The following is a 16,435-nucleotide window of genomic DNA, read 5'->3' on the forward strand; positions in this document are numbered from 1 at the left end:
CTACATGTAGAGCTTCAGCCTCAGGCCAGGAGCAGCTGTGAAGTGGAAGTTGCCACTCCACTGAAGGCCTTGGATGTCCGTGTACTCGCCCTCACCTTCTACCCTGCAGAAGTGACACGTGAGCTTGCTCGTTAATAGGACTGGTCACTTACACTGCAGACACTGTCTGGCCTATATACTACACAGCTTGTCTAAGGCATTTTACCTTTCTGCTTCCGATTTCTATTGAGAACCAGTACCCTGCATCCATACACTAGGAAAACACACAACTTCAAACCAACACTGTCTCTATGTACGTTTTGGTGCTCATGGTTTCAGAGTCAGATAAACTAACTTTAAAAAAGCAAACAATCACCTCAAACTTGAAAATACACACTACAAATTTGCTATCTGGCTCAACCCAAATATTCATTTATTTAACATTTATTTATTTCTGCATTATCAGCTCTGTTCGAAGTGCTGTGCTTGGGTGGTGTTCTTTGGGCCCCACTGGAGGGGTGAAAACACACTCATGTACTCCACACATTGCCGTTTCTCCCCTTATCAATATCAGTGGAAGCAGTTTCTGTGTCCTTGTTAGAAACCTGGAGTCCTAAGAGGAGAATATCATTCTGTCCCTTTAGAAACGTATCCACACTGACTTCATAATGATTAGGTAGCATTTTCATTTCTAGACATATGAAAGAGATACTTAATAAACAAACTTTATTTTCTTTTTGAGATAGGGTCTCGTGTAGCCCAGGTTGGCCTCAAACTCTCCATAGAGCCATGGCTGACACTGAACTTCTGAGTCTCAACTCTCAGGTTTCAGGATTACAGGCATGTGCTACCATGCCTGATTTTATATGGTGCTGGGGTCTGAACCTAAAGCTTCATGCATGCTACACAAGCCTCCATCACTAAGCTGTGCCCCCACCCAGTAAGGAACTTTCCAGTGGCATGGTATTAAGATTAAGTTTATAGATCTATACCTACGTCTCATTTCGTTTTTTTTCTGCAGTCATATGCTCAGAAATGACAGCAATTTAACATTGTCTAATTTTGCTTATACTTTAAAATTAGCATAATAAAAATGCTCACACACATCAGGTCAGGATGAAATAAATCATTATGAAATTAGCCACAGGCCTGCTTTTTTTACAAATACAAATTGAGATACTTTAAGTAAAAATTATTCACTTAAATAATTTTGGGTTAAATTTGTTCAAGAATCATACATTGTTCACATGGTCTATATGTGACAGAGACCACAGAGACTGTGTTAAAAGTTTAATAATCAAAGCCAGGCAGTAGTGGTGCATACCTTTAATCCTAGCATTTGGGAGGCAGAGGTAGTTAGATCTCAGTGAGTTTGAGGCCAACCTAGTCTACAGAGTGAGTTCTGGTACAGACAGGGCTACACAGATAAATCCTGTCTAGAAGGGGTAAGGGTGGGAGGTGACTAATAAACTTTACAAAAACAATATTCCATTTTCATAATTTTCACAGCTTCCCCTCTTACATTTCCCAACCACCAAGATAATTCAACCTTTTGTAGAGATCAAATATGTCACAAAGATTATTCAGCATTAATTAATAAATACACTACTTAACAAGCACAACTAAAGAGAATCTTTTAGAATTATATTGTTCTTAAATTTTAAGGTTACCTGTTTTCATTGAAATTTCCAGTGTACTTTGCCCCAGTTGGGAATGTGTAAGTCCCCAGTCCGTGAAACATATTGTTCTTAAATTGTCCTTCATACACGGCTCCTGAAAAATGCTCAAGTCTCCCAAAGCCATTCATCTGTTTGTAAGAAAGGAGACACTCAGACACCAGCCTTCACTACACACACCAGTCTACCAGTAACACTGTTCCCAGACACCAGCCTTCACTACACACACCAGCCTACCAGTAACACTGTTCCCAGACACCAGCCTTCACTACACACACCAGCCTACCAGTAACACTGTTCCCAGACACCAGCCTTCACTACACACACCAGCCTACCAGTAACACTGTTCCCAGACACCAGCCTTCACTACACACACCAGCCTACCAGTAACACTGTTCCCAGACACCAGCCTTCACTACACACACCAGCCTACCAGTAACACTGTTCCCAGACACCAGCCTTCACTACACACACCAGTCTACCAGTAACACTGTTCCCATCATTTTCGTGTCACTCCTGTAGATGCTTTACCATGATTCTTCCCCTGTTCTTTCTGAGAAGCCTACTGACTCAAATGTTCTGGATCTGGGGGTATCTGGATATATGGGGAACCAAGGTGATGATAACCAGGATCCTCAAGATACCTAAGTACATCAGAACTCTTAAAGAGCAACTGGTGTTGTCATCACTTCAGAACAGTTCACAGTAGTTGTTAAGAATGAGTTTGATTGGGCGGTGGTGGCACACACCTTTAATCCCAGCACAGAGGCAGGTGGATCTCTGTGAGTTCAAGGTCCACCTGGTCTACAGAGTGAGTTCCAAGACAGCCAGGGCAACATGAAGAGAAACCCCGTATTGAAAAGAAAAATAATGATGATGATAATTATGTGAACTTGGTGCAGAGTGATGGTGCAGTGGAAAAAGAGCCTACCACATTAAAAATAAACCCGAGTTTAGAGTGAAAACTGAAGCTAAAGCATGAAGCTCAGGGAGGAAGTGTGCTTGCTCAAGTCTGACAAGTTTGATCCCAGGCTCTCATATGGTGGACAGAGAGACCATCTCACATATGCTGTGGCACTCACACATAGATAAATACATATAATACATATAATAATTTTAATATTATAAAATTTAATATTTAATAATATATAATACATATAATAATTTTAAAGGTGAATTTATATTCAAGTAGAGTTGGGTACACATTCCTACTTTATCACTTACCATCTGTGCAAAAAAACCTGAGTCTGATTTGTCTCATCTATTTAAAAAAAAAGTATTGGGGCTGGAGAGATGGCTCTGCAGTGAAGAGCACTGGCTGGCTGCTTGCTCTTCCAGAGGTCCTGAGTTCAATTCCCAGCAACCACATGGTGGCTCACAACTACCTGTAATGAGATGTGGTGCCCTCTTCTGGTCTGCAGGGACACATGCAAGCAGAACACTGTATACATAATAAATAGATAGATAGATAGATAGATAGATAGATAGATAGATAGATAGATAGATAGATAGATAGTATTAATAGGACCCATTTTATAAAGTCGTTAAAGTTAAATGGAAAAAAATAATGAATTTGGCTTTACTCAATGAATGGGAGCTGAGAAAGATAATATTAGATCTCTTCATGAGCTTAATATTATGTATAAAGTAGCAGATGTTAAGTAAAACCATTTATCCTCATTATAGAGTCTAGTGTACACACAGGTCTCACTACATAGCCCAGGAACCTGAGATTCTCATCCTCGGCCCCCTACGTAATGCCATTACAGCTGTGAGATGCTAAACTAGCTTTAACAATGCATCTTTGACCAAGAATGAACCGCTTAGAATCACTTCACCCACAGGGTGGTTTCTCCACTAGCAGAGTGAAAGGTGATCACAGTACCTTGTCATCTTTCCAGCTTCCCGTGTAGACAATCCCGTCAGGAGTGGTGTGGACGCCTGTCCCGTTTCTCTCGTAGACCCCGGAAGATGTTCTTGTACAGTCACCATCTAAGGAAGAAAGGAGCCTGCGGCTTTGAAGTGGGGGCGTGGACTAGGTCCATGTAAGAGCCACATAGAAGCCTAGCCACCACTGCCCCCAACGCATGTGCAGGCTTCGTTTGGTCTTTGGTTTTCAGGCTTCGTAGGACTAAAACTAAGGAGTCAGAACAGAGGACAGATTCCATGTGGTTCTAAGGTATCCTGTCTAGATGTAAGAGTTTTGATTTAAATGTCTATACATCAATTAGGATGTATGTTATTCCATTTAAGTGAGATAATATGCCAATAATAGTTTTATAAAATGAGTGAGTCTTGTTTTCAAAATCCTAAACTATGGAATTTTCTGTATGAAAAAGTAATTAAAATGCATGCTCACCATACTTGTCGCCATTTGGGAATATAAACTTGATCTTATATACTTCTGAAGACGCTTTAAGAGATTGAAGAAAACAAAGGTAAATTTAAGTATTTTAATGTCACAAAACCTATAATAAATTTGTGCTTTCAGCATTATTCAGGTAAATTCTCTTCACGTGGGTGCAAGCACCTCCTGACTGGCATTTTCATTGTCTGGTGTGGGGTCATGAGAAAATAAATAATTTTGCCTAGATGATCTATTTTTATTTACTTCTTAAAACTTTATTAGTATAAAGTTCATTTTTTGGTGAGGACAGGATCTCACCAATGTAGCCAGTTAGTGGCTTGGAACTCACTAAGTAGACCCTGTCTTGAAAAAAATTTTTTTTGTTTTATGTGTATGGGTGTTTTGCCTGAATGTATGTGTGAGCATCGCATCTCTGCCTGGTGCCCTCAGAAGTCAGAAGAGAGCAAAAGATCCCCTGGAAGCAGAGTTACAGATGGTTGTGAGCCACCACGTAGGTCCTGGGAACTGAGCCCAGGTCCTCTGCAAGAGCAACAAGTGCTCTTAACCACTGAACCATCTCTCCCACCCCAAATACTATTGATTTTGTATTGTTCAGAATATGGCCTTGGGATTGATAACCATAGCCCCTTAGGATAGAAAGAGTTGGGATCTTGCTCCAAAGCCACAGCTCCCCCAAGGCCCTGATCCCTGGTCATTACCATCTCTGCCAAGTATATTCTCAGTTTTGGAGAAGGAGCTATGTTTTTTCTTTATACACAGAGCCTGGGGGCGGGGGAGTTCCCAGGGTCCTGGCCCTAGACTATTACTGGCTCTGCCAAGCATACCCCTGGTTTTGACAAAGAGCTGTGTTCTTTCTCCATACGTCAGGGCCTTAGGAGAAAGCCTTGGGTCAGCCCAGCTCTCGAATGAAAACAGAAATACAATCAAAGTATGAAGTTGTGAAAGGACAGAGACACAGAACTGCTCTGAGTGCTTAGCAATGCTTATCAGAGTTCCAGATCTGTTTGCGGTGCCCACAGGAGCCGTGCTGTGCTCCCTGAAGCAGGCATGGCCTCTTTGGCTGACAAACTACCACTCATTCTGCAGCTGAACACAGAATACAGTGGTCCATGCTCTGGCATTAGACTTCCTAGATTCCTAGATTTCTCTGGCCTACGGCAAATGGCTCACAGCTCAATCTCCTCATCCTTACACTAAGTGGATGAGCCTATATAAGCCATGAAGGCTAGTGTCTAACTGTAGACACTACCTATTGGTATTCTGTCGCCCTCGCTCAGATGCGGCCTCTCTCCCAGTCTTTATTCTTCTCACCCCTAAGCTCCTCTAGTCTCAGAACTCAGGGTCCTCTTGAAACCTTTGTGTCTGGTCTCTGATGACCGCAACTAAAACAGCAACCATGGAGCAGTTACATCTCTCTCCCATTTCACCACCCTGCTCAGTATTGAGTACTAACAGAAAATGCCTAGTTAGGGGATGAATGGCTCTTGAGGCACAACCAGTAAGCACCTGCTAAGCAGGATGCTACTAAACACCACCTATCATACAAGAAACTGAGTCCTCAACCGCTCTTCAAATGTCCATGTCTTGTGCAGTTTTATGAGTTAGGTCTTGTACAATCTTATTTGGGGGGGGGGGAGTTTTCCTTTTTTGTTTGTTTATTTGCTTTTAATAGTGGTTTTTGGCTGATATTCATGAGAGAGCAGTGGCTTGTTCAGGGCCACCACTGAAAGGACATCCAGCACTAGAGCACATGGTTTTACAGAGCTCTCTCACGCCCTCTGCTGGAAGTCTGCGGGAATCCATCTCAGACGCCTTTTGTGTCCTCTAGTGTTACCGATGTGGGGCAGCGATGCAGCATACTTCTGTGAATGTAAAAATATCTTAGTCCTGCTTTATGATATGCAATAGTAGCTTTGCAAAGATGGTTGTAATGATATTACTCAGGATGTTTTCTTTCCAGATGATTGAGAGGCTAATAAAAAATAAAAATATGGTACCGGCACCGCAGCAGTCACAAACCTGTGCGGTTTTTCTGGTTGTTCGGTGGGTTTTGTTTGTTCTGTTTTTAAGGTGATGCTGGACGTCTACAATTTTGTTCAGATGACTGCGGGTTCTGGAAAAATCGTTGTTATTATCGATGCATAACATACTGCTATTATTGCTCTCTCTATATGTGTGTGTGTTTACATAAGGATATATACACATGTAATTTGAATTTTTCAAACTTTAGCAGTGCTTCCAACTGGTGGGGGGGGGGGTACCCATTTTACCGGTGTTGAGTTGGCATTGTGGAGAAATTAGCAGCCATATTAGTCTAGAAACATTAAGCTTAATTTCTTTTCCATCTGTACAGGGGTCACTTCAGTGTATTAAATATGTAAGGTTTAATCTATCTATGTGCGTTTGATTGCAGAAACTAATAAAATATCTGTAAATAAAGAGGTGACGTTTCCACATTCAAGGCTCTGGATTACGTGAGCTAGCAAGGAACCGCTGTGATTGCTACGGTCTGGCACCGTAAAGGAAACATAGACACAGAGAACCAACGACAGACTCGGAGGCCCACGCCACGCCTCCGGATTCCCAGAGGCCGGGCTGTCGGAGGCGCTGCACCACAGTGTGGACGCGGCGGCTGGCTCCGGGTCCATCGCTCCAGGTAAAGGCGCCCTTCCCCAGCGGCCTCGGAGGAAGTGCACTCACTTGACGGAGACGTTTCGGACAGACTGTCGCGACTCTGCGATTCCCCCTGGCTCGCCAGCTCTGCAGCCTCCGAGGGAGCTGGGCGCTAGGACAGAGCGGGGCTCGGTTGCTGGGGCGACCGGGCAAACTCTCACCCGGAAGCAGACACGCAAGGAGCCAATCAGAAGGCGCTTGGGCGGGGCGGCTGCTGCGGGTGAGGTCCGAGAAGGGAGGCCGAGCCCAACTCGGACCCCGACCCAGGGTGCCGCCTCCTGAGAGCCGCGGCCGGCGACGCTACGAGCCAGGTACGGCCTGACGTGGCGTGTGCGGGTCATGCGGGGTCTGGGTTGCCAGGCCCACCTGCCGCCTCCACTCCAGTGATCACATCCGAGGACCATCCTGCCGCGATGTGTCCCTGCCCGTCAACCCCGGGCCAGTGAAGCAGAACCGGCAGGATCCCAGAGACCCCGGGACCTGCAGCCCAGGTTGTGACGTCCGAGGCTCCGAACAGGGTTGGATTGGAGGGGCTCCAGCCCCATTTCCTGTCTGTGGCTCCGTGGCGACCCGAGGGACTATTTGGGGAAAGGGTTGGAGATGTGTGTTGAAGAAAGGAACCTTGCATGACTAGGTATCTGAATGGAGCTGGGTGATGCATAGTAGTCGGAGATTTGCCTGGGTTCAGTTTTCATCACCCCAGCTCGGTGATGCTGACTGTACGTGGGAGCCAAACTTGGGTGTGAAACAAAGGATCCTTTTAAGAGCCAAACTTAGGTCCAGTGTCTATGGTAAAGAAAGATGAAATCTTCCCAGACTAGATAGATAGTGGATTACACAACCTCATTGGTATTCTATAGAAAACGTCCGGTAATGTGGTATCGGATGCCACTGTAATTAGTAAATCTTGGCTCAGATTTTTGTGAGAAAAATCACAGCTCAAGTTGGAAATGGAACCTTTTGTGTGTTGGTGTGAGGCAACTTGTTTTACGTGAGTAAGGAACCTTTTTGCCGTTTTTTCTCACCATTCCTTAGTGTATGAATTGAACCAGACTGCGTAGTTTGGATGATGAGATGTTTGATGTGTATATGTTTTCCTTTCTTCCTCAATTAAAAAAAGATATGCAATTATCCATATGTACAGCATTACAAAACTCAATTCGTGTCGTTCTTTTAGTGACCTGTTAAGCGTTTAATGCCCTTATGTTTTCGTGAGCATATGTGAATATACCGCTGTCTGTAGAGAGCTTGTAGTTGGACTTAAGACATTCTTACCTGGGAGAAATCTGGAGTTAGAGAGAAATTAAAATAATTGAGTTTTAATATCCTCCTCCCCCGACTCTTTGTAGTCCTGGCTGTCCTAGAACTCACTCTGTAAACGAGGCTGGCCTGGAACTCAAAGATTCATCTGCCTCTGCTTCCAGAGTACTGGGAATAAAGGCGTGTGTCACCACTGCCCAGCGAGTTTTAAATTTTAAATTTCAAGGGCAGTATTTGTTTTGTTTCTGTATTTATGTGTTTGGGCATGTGGGGTCCTACCCGCCATGGAGAAACTCTTTTCAGAGCTAGCTGATGAACGACTCACCATGAAGTTGCCATTCATAGGAAAACTAATCAATCTTGGGTTCAAATCCCAAACCACTACCTTTATCTAACTTTCACACTCCAGCTGATACTGTTGCTAACCTAAATCAGGCTGGAATCAGGTACCAAGCTAAGGCGAGAGGATGTAGTAGAGGAGATAAGCTGCCAGTTATCGAAAAGACTGTGTTGAAAGTGTGACTCAAATGCTTGCACAGCATTCCACCGAGGCCAGATTACCCTCTTACCTATACATTTTCTGCACCGTTAACCCAAACCAGAAACAACGCTTATTTCTTAGCATCCTATCCTGGCACAAAGTCTCCCTGCCACAGACGCTTTTGAATCGCCCTGCCCCTCGTATCTACAGCCAATGGAGTTCCAGTGTAAACAGCTTATGCTTCCTCCCCCAGTTTTTAAATCATTGCATGTTTCCCCCTGCTCATCTGGATAACTATACTCATTTCCTAACTGAGGCCGTGGTCTTTCTTCATATATACCCTGCCTTACCCTGACATCCAGCCCCAGGGCCTCTGATTGATGTTCTAGATTTGAAACCTTCTCCTCTGTCATTGCTGATACTCGGAACATTCTTTTCCCAGACATTTCATGGCTCGCTCTCCCCATTTGTTCATGTACCCGCTCATAGGTTAGGTGGAGAGGCATCCATCAATACTCTGTAATAGCCTCCGTTGGTTTTCTCTAATTTTATACTTTTTGAAATTGTAATTTCATCACCCTTTCATCCTTTTCCTCCCTCCAACCCCTCTTTGTACATCCCTTGCTGTCTCTTAAATTCATGACTTTTTATTTTATTGTTGTTAGATGCGTACATAAGCTTGTATGTATATGTATGTATACACACACGCACACACACACACACATATATATATATATTCCTAAATGAGTAAATCAACCTTCTCAGTCTATATAATATTACTTGCATGTATATGACCTCAAAGCTGACCACTTGGTTTTGAATAACCAGTTGGGGGGCTCTTCCCTGAGGAAAATCATTTCCCCCACTCTCAGTTTTCCCAGTTGCATGTAGTTCCTTATACAGGGTAGAGGCCTGTGAGCTTTCGTCTTTCTGTGTTAGCATGTCTGTCCTCCTGTGTTAGCATGTCCGTTGGTGTTGATATTGTTAGGTCTTATCTAGGCAGCCATATTGATGAAACTTCATGGGTGTAGCCTCTGGCTTTTCTAGGAGACACAATCTCATGGCAAAGTTCCTGTTCCTCTTGTTCTTTCAGTCTTTCTGGCCTTGCACAATGAGCCCTGAATCTAAGGAGCAGGAATTGTGTTACAGGTGTACTGGCTGGGACTGTGCAATGCACAATCTCTTGTTCTTTGTATTTCAAATCAATTGTAATTTTCTGTAATGGTTTTGTCTGTTGCAAAAAGAGGTCTCTTTGATAAGGGGGTGAGAACTGTTAGATTTCAGAGCTCATAGTAAAAAGAAAGAAGGCAGAAAGGGACCAGAGGCTGACCTCAACAGATGAAACTGTTCATTTCAAACAACAAAGGACAGACATTCTCCTACAGGAAAGAGGTATCTGTGAGAAGGAAAGGGACTGCTTGGAATTTAAATAGAGACTTGGGGGTGAGGAAGTTAATGCAGCTTCAGGGGGGCTATATGTGAGTTCGCATCCTTCTGGTATTATCTGCCCAATGGTGACAACCTATCTTGGGAGACTGGCTGTCTCAGCAAAACATTTCCTTCCCGTAGCTCATCAATAATGGTTTGAGCAAGGCCAGCTGTAACCTCATAGTAAATCTGTGTTTACAACCAAGGCAGTCTGTCAAGAGCTACACTTACCTATGAGTATAGATATTTTAAATGTAGTTAGAAAGTATGTTAATTTAGTTAAGGGGTAGTTGTAGATTCCTGTCTAAGATTCATGACTTCACTGACCCTGGGTAGTTGGCTAAGTTTCCAGTATCAGACATGATTTCCCCTTTGTTGATCAGACTTTAACTCCAGTCAGAGAGCTGTTGGTTACCACGAAGGTATGCATGCCACTATTGCCTCATAGCGTTATTGTGCCTTGCTGGTTGTTGTGTTTCATAGATGTTGAAGCTGGGTAAGACTATTTGCTTCTCATGGAAGCTTGCATGGTTCTTTCTGGAACCATGAAAGCTAGTCCTCAGGGAGGAAGCTTTCAGTCAGATCCAGCTCAGCTCCTTTGGGCACTGTGTCTGAAGTGCATGGTATCTTCAGCAGCAGGGCACCTTCCACCTCCGGAGAGCAACCATTTCTTTGTTGCTGTAGTTTGGATATTATTTGTCCCCTCAAAAACTTGTGTTGAGCTGGCAGTGGCACATGTCTTTAATCCCAGCACTCAGGAGGCAGAGGCAGGCAAATCTCTGTGAGTTCAGGGCCAACTTGGTCTACAGAGAGAGATCCAGGACATCCAGGGAGGGTTACATAGAGAAACTCTGTCTCAAAACAAACAAACAAACAAAATACTCATGTTGAAATTGATTACCAGTATTAGGTAATTGAAAGAGATTGATACCTCAGGGCAAAGAAATCATTCTCATGAAATAGTTAATTATAAAGCAAAGCAGTCCCTCTTATTTTGCCTCTTCCTTAAGCCTTCTTGCCTCTCTTCTCTTCTGCCCTGCCAAGACCTATTACAAGGCTCTTGACTGTCATCTGCTGAGATGCATTGTGTTTTGGACTTCCTAACCCTCAGAACTGTGAGCCCAAATTAAACCTTTATTCTTTGTAAACTACTCAATCTTAGGGATTCTGTTATAGCAGAGGAAAACAGACTTAGTTGATTATCCGTTTATTATCTACCATACCCTCCAGAAAGTAATCTTCACAAGGCATGAATTTTGTTTTAGCTGTTAAATCCCCAAGATCTGGCACATAAATGTTAAATAAGTATTTGTAGGGTAGATAGATTAATGAGTGAATCCTCATTCTCACAGAAATTATGCATTAACCTTCAGTCATTCACACCCCAGTATATGTCTAATTCCTGCTTTCTGTGAGATAATACATATCCTCGAGGTACAGTGGCAGTCAAAGTTGACAGAGTTGCTGCCTCCAAAGAGCTTTCTAGTTGTAGGAGAGGAAGGCAAACACTCTATACATACATAAAATATGAATTAAAAATGCCAAGAGATCTGGTTTTAATTTCCAAATATTTGTGAGTTGACCAGTTTGTGCCTGTTTTAGTTATTAATTTCATTTTATTTTAGTGGCAGAGCATGTTTTGTATTATTTCTATCTTCTAAAAATGTATTAAGATAGGCTGGGTGGTGGTGGCGCACGCCTTTAATCCTAGCATTTGGGAGGCAGAGGCAGGCAGATCTCTGTGTGTTTGAGGACAGCCTGGTCTACAGAGTTAGTTCTAGGACAGCCAATGCTACACAAAGAAACCCTGTCTTTAAAAAAAAAAAATAATGTATTGCGGTAGCTGCCTTTAATTCCAGCACTCAGGGAGCAGAAGCAGGCGGATTGAGTTTGAGTTTGAGGCCAGTCTCATCTGCAGAATGACTTCCAGGACAGCTAGAGCTACTCAGAGAGAGGGAGAGGGAAAGGGTTCTCTCCTTGTTGCTCCTCAACTGTTCTTCCATCATGGGAAGTGGGTGCTGCTATTACTAAATATCTGTTTCTCCATTTCTTATAGTTGTTGCCTTGTGAATTTGGGTGCTTCATTGTTAGGTACAAATATGCTTATAATTGTTATATCTTCCTTATGAGTTGACCCTTTTATCATTATGTTGTATCCTTTTTTATTTCAAGTAACATTTTTTTTTGTTCTAAAGTCTATTTCATCTGATATTCACATAGTTCTTCCTTTCCTGTAATTTTTTATTGGTACATAATATATCTGGAACATAAATTCTCATATATTTAACTCATCTTTTTCATCCTTTTGTTTGTATCTTTGACTTTATGGTTCCTTCCTTTAAAAAAAAAAAAAAGAATGAGCCTGACGATCTTTTGACTGGATTATTTATTCCATTCACATTTATTGTTATAATTGAGATAATGGGAGTTATGTCTATCATAACATTCTCGTTGTTGTTAACTATGTCTTGTATCTGTACCTTTGTTTCTACTTTACTCTGTCCTGCTTTCTTTTTTAATTAGTCATTAAATATGTCCTACTGTATTTTTGATGATTTCTCTATAGTCTATTGTATACATCTTTTTATTTTGTATTGTTTCTGAGACAGGGTTTCTCTGTGTAGACCTGGCTGTCTTGGAACTCACTAGGTAGACCAGACCAGCCTCAAACTCAGAGATCCACCCGCCTCTGCTCCCCAAATGCTGGGATTAAAGGCGTGTCTGTGTGTTTAACTTCCTCCATGTGTCTCTGATATACATTCTTGGTCAGAGAAATTTGCTAAATATTAGTTCTAAGGTACATGTATTTGTTTAAAAAAAAATTATGTGAAGCAATTTAACCATTCTGCCCCTAATCTCACCCATGTAAAATGTTTATTTTTATTTCTTTAGAGCAGGTTTTATCCACTACTATATTTATGTGGTTTATGGTTTTTATATTCATTTTTTGTCTTTCAGGTGAAAATGAGTTCTTCCATAAGAAGAAAAGGCAAGCCAGGCAAAGGGGATGGAAAGGGATCTTCTAGAGGAGGAAGAGGAGGCAGGGGTCATGCGAATAAATCTCACGGGGGCGGCTGTGGCGGCGGTGGTGGTGGCGGCGGCTGTGGCGGTAGAAAGGCTTCAAGTAGGATTTGGGATGATGGCGATGACTTCTGTGTCTTCACTGAATCAAAGCACCCGCCCAGGTCATTTCGCATTTCCTACATCCTATTTGTGTGGTGTTTGCATGTGTGTTGTGGTGTGCATGTGGAGATCAAAGGACATCTCTTGGGAGCTGGGTCTTTCCTTCTACCATGTGGGTCCTAGGTGTTAGGAATATTACACTAGGGATCAAACTCTGCTCATCAGACTTGGTCACAGGCCAAGTCCTTTACCCAGTGGACTGTTTTGCCAGCCTTTTGTTGTACTTTTGGAATGTTTGGATACAGAAACAGTTTCGATCCCTAATATGTAGTACAGCCAAGAACGGGGTTGGAATGAGTAATTCTGGTCCAGTTAATTGCTCTCTTCTGGATTTCTGTAGCCCCTCTTTTTATAAGTTTTTGTTTTTTGTTTTGTTTTGGGCTGGGTTTTTTTTTTTTTTGAGACAGGGTTTCTCTTTGTAGCCCTGACTGTCCTGGAACTACTGGAACTAGGTCTGTAGACCAGGCTGGTCTTGAACTCACAGAGATTCACCTTCCTCTGCCTTCTGAGTTCTGGGATTAAATGTATGCACCACTGCCGCCTGGCTTTCTTTATAACCTTTTTAAAGCATGGTGGTAAATCACAACTTTTTTTTTTAAGTAGGTTGAATTCTGACCGACCTTAACTAAGTTATAACACTGGACTGAATATAATGTTACCATTCATTGAATTAAATGTTTATAGGACAGTAAACACTAGAAGAGATAAAAGTACAGCAAAGTTTAAAATCTTAAGCATTCTGTAGACTGCCAGGTGGTGGTAGTGTACGCCTTTAATCCCAGCACTTGGGAGGCAGAGGCAGGTGGATCTCTGTGAGTTCGAGGCCAGCCTGGTCTACAAGAGCTAGTTTCAGGACAGACTCCAAAGCTACAGAGAAACCCTGTCTCGAAAAACAAAACAAAACAAACAACAACAAAAAAAAGCATTCTGTAGACTTCATAGGTTGATGTTAAAATCAAACAGCCCAAAATGCAATCTGACTTTGTCTTTCTAGTTGACGGGTTCCATACTGTCCAGCTAGATCAGACATCATCTGATGGCATTTCACGTGGTGCATAGGCAACTTCCCCTTGTATCCAGCTTTTAATTAATGAACAGACAGAATTCTAGTAAGTCTAAAAAGCATTTGAGAAGTAAATTTAGCCAGGTAATGGTGGCGCACACCTTTAATCCCAGCTCTTGGGAGGCAGAGGCAGGTGGGTCTCTTGAGTTTGAGGCCAACCTGGTGGTCTACAGAACAAGTTCCAGGACAGCCAGAGCTACACAGAGAAACCTTGTCTAAGAAAACAAACGAATAAACAAAAAGTAAATGTGCCTAATATAAGTATAAAATTCCCATTGACTCCTTTTAAACTGTACTAAGTTGTATATGGGATTCTTAGAGGTGGACAGACTCCATTAGAACCACCACACACATAAACATATTCACAGGAATTGCTCATCTGAATATTAGTAAGAAAGGAGTATAAGTGAATGTAAGATTTGATGATATCATAAGCCATGCATACTTTTAACCTAAGTGAATTCAGAAAAAAAGAAAAAGAGAAACAAATTGAAGTTAAGTTGCTTAAACCAGCTACCAGATCAATTGCTGCAATGAGTCTGTGATTGTAGGATTTTAAACATATGTTCTTCATACATGTTCACTAAAATAGCCCAATTGTCACTTGTCTCACCAGAGAATCTACATGTTTTTCCATGAGAGGAAGGAAGGAAGGAAGAAAGGGAGGGAGGGAGGGAGGGAGGGAGGGAGGGAGGGAGGGAGGGAGGAAGGAAGGAAGGAAGGAAGGAAGGAAGGAAGGAAGGAAGGAAGGAAAAGAAAAAACAGAGCTGGGCAGTAGTAGTGCATGTCTTTAATCCTAGCACTCCGGAGGCAGAGACAAGTGAGTTTGAGGTCAGCCTGGTCTACAGACCCTGTCTCAAAAACAAAACAAAATAAAAGTTATTTGAGACATTATAAACATATTAAGAACAATATATCTCTCAAATAATGGCATATGAAGGAGTAATTGTAATTTCTTTGTCTGGAATGGTGGTAGACAAGGTTGCACTGTAGCCCAGGCTAGCCTGGAGCTCACAGCGGTTCTTCATTCCCTCAGCTTCTATTGGGATGAGCCATAAGTCACTGGCTTTTTCAGAGTAATTTCAAAGTCTGTTATCACCTTACCTGCTAGCTCAAGACCTAACGTCTGAGTGCAATGCAGATCTTTTTTTTTCAAAGTTCATACACGATAGGTCTTAGAGTGTTAAATGTTCAGATATTCACAGCCATTTACCAAGTGCCTTCTTTGTTCTGGGTAATGTTTTACAGACTAGAATTGTAGCAATAAGTAAAACATTGTCGTTCTCTCCATAAAAGAGAGAAGGGCCGTGAGCGTGGCAGAGGCAGTAAGTGCTGTGAGGAACAGTGAAGGAAGCAATGTGTGCGGTGTCATAGTTGTTTCCTCTGCAGAGACCACCCGTTCCCAAACAAACGCTCAAGGACTTATTCTTACAAACGCCCTGCTTAGCCTTCTAGCCAGTTTTTCTAACTGAAGTTATCCCTATTCTCTTTAACTACAGTTTCCTCTGGGATTTTTACCTTTCTTTAGTCTGTGTATCTTTTTCCCCTTCTCTTTTCTTCTCTCTCAAGCCTAGATTTCTCCTCCTATTTATTCTCTCTGCCGGCCAGCCCCACCTATCCCTCTCTCCTGCCTAGCTATTGGCTGTTCAGCTGTTCAGGTGTTTTAGACAGGCAAAGTAACACAGCTTTACAGAGTCACACAACTGCAACATAAAAGAATGCAGCACATCTTTGTATGATTAAACAAGTATTGCACAGCATAAACAGATGTAACACATCTTCAACTAATATTCCACAGCAGGGTAATGTGTAGACAAAACACCAGAATTGAGTTGCTGTCGTGTTGAAGCTCTCTGAAAGGTGTCATTTGAACAAAGACAAGAAGAGAGGTAAAGGGCAAGCAATGAGCCTGTCTGAGAGAAACATTCAAGGCAGAGGAGCTGGAGCAACTTGGAAGGCCCTGGGCCAGGGCTGCACTTGGAAGGCTGGGGAATGCAGAGAAGCCATGGGAAAGAGTGATGGGCCAGGGCAGTCAGTAGAGAAGCTCTGCTGCAGTGGCCCGGGGTCGTTAGTGGCGTTTGGGCTTTTGCTTTGGGTAACATAGAAAACCACAGAGAGGTTGAAAAAAGGGTGTGTAACATTTCAGTCACTCTGGCCACACTTTAGTATATGGCTTTCTGACACCAGGGAGATTGGATCTTTTCCTTGGGGCCATTTGAGCCCCGTGCAAGGTAAGGTAAGATAAATAAGAATTAAGTGGGGATAACTGCTGGGTGGATCACTGCAGGACATGGGGGTTTGGGGCATGGTGTCCAAATGGAAGG

At 42.6% G+C, this 16,435-nt stretch overlaps 2 protein-coding genes across 3 annotated transcripts in view; one reads left to right on the forward strand and one right to left on the reverse strand.

Annotated features, from left to right (window-relative positions):
* Positions 1 to 7,037, reverse strand: Morn2 (MORN repeat containing 2). Its single transcript, XM_057784203.1, has 6 exons — positions 6,858 to 7,037; positions 6,724 to 6,808; positions 4,015 to 4,068; positions 3,541 to 3,647; positions 1,650 to 1,786; positions 1 to 103 (listed from the first exon to the last, which is right to left on the reverse strand). Exons 1-6 carry the CDS (start codon positions 7,035 to 7,037, stop codon positions 1 to 3), a joined length of 666 nt encoding a protein of 221 aa, XP_057640186.1.
* The window catches only part of Dhx57 (DExH-box helicase 57), a 55,766-nt gene continuing 46,051 nt past the window's right edge, over positions 6,721 to 16,435 (forward strand). The window contains exons 1-2 of one of the 2 annotated variants that reach the window (XM_057765145.1): positions 6,721 to 7,007; positions 12,824 to 13,050. In XM_057765145.1, the coding sequence (XP_057621128.1) occupies positions 12,830 to 13,050 (221 nt within the window). In that variant the 5' untranslated portion in view covers positions 6,721 to 7,007; positions 12,824 to 12,829. Of the gene's footprint in view, positions 7,008 to 7,048; positions 7,331 to 12,823; positions 13,051 to 16,435 lie in introns of those variants that run through there. The other variant, XM_057765153.1, reaches the window with a different exon arrangement.

This window comes from Chionomys nivalis, chromosome 1, assembly GCF_950005125.1.
Source record: "Chionomys nivalis chromosome 1, mChiNiv1.1, whole genome shotgun sequence".
Classification (NCBI taxonomy): domain Eukaryota; kingdom Metazoa; phylum Chordata; class Mammalia; order Rodentia; family Cricetidae; genus Chionomys; species Chionomys nivalis.

Coding starts and splice junctions, on each gene's coding strand:
- Morn2 (XM_057784203.1), bottom strand. CDS start 7,037: ATGACCCGCACACGCCACGTCAGGCCGTACCTGGCTCGTAGCGTCGCC. Junction 6,809..6,857: donor CCTTGCGTGTCTGCTTCCGG/GTGAGAGTTTGC, acceptor GCTCTGTCCTAG/CGCCCAGCTCCCTCGGAGGC. Junction 4,069..6,723: donor GTCCGAAACGTCTCCGTCAA/GTGAGTGCACTT, acceptor AATCTCTTAAAG/CGTCTTCAGAAGTATATAAG.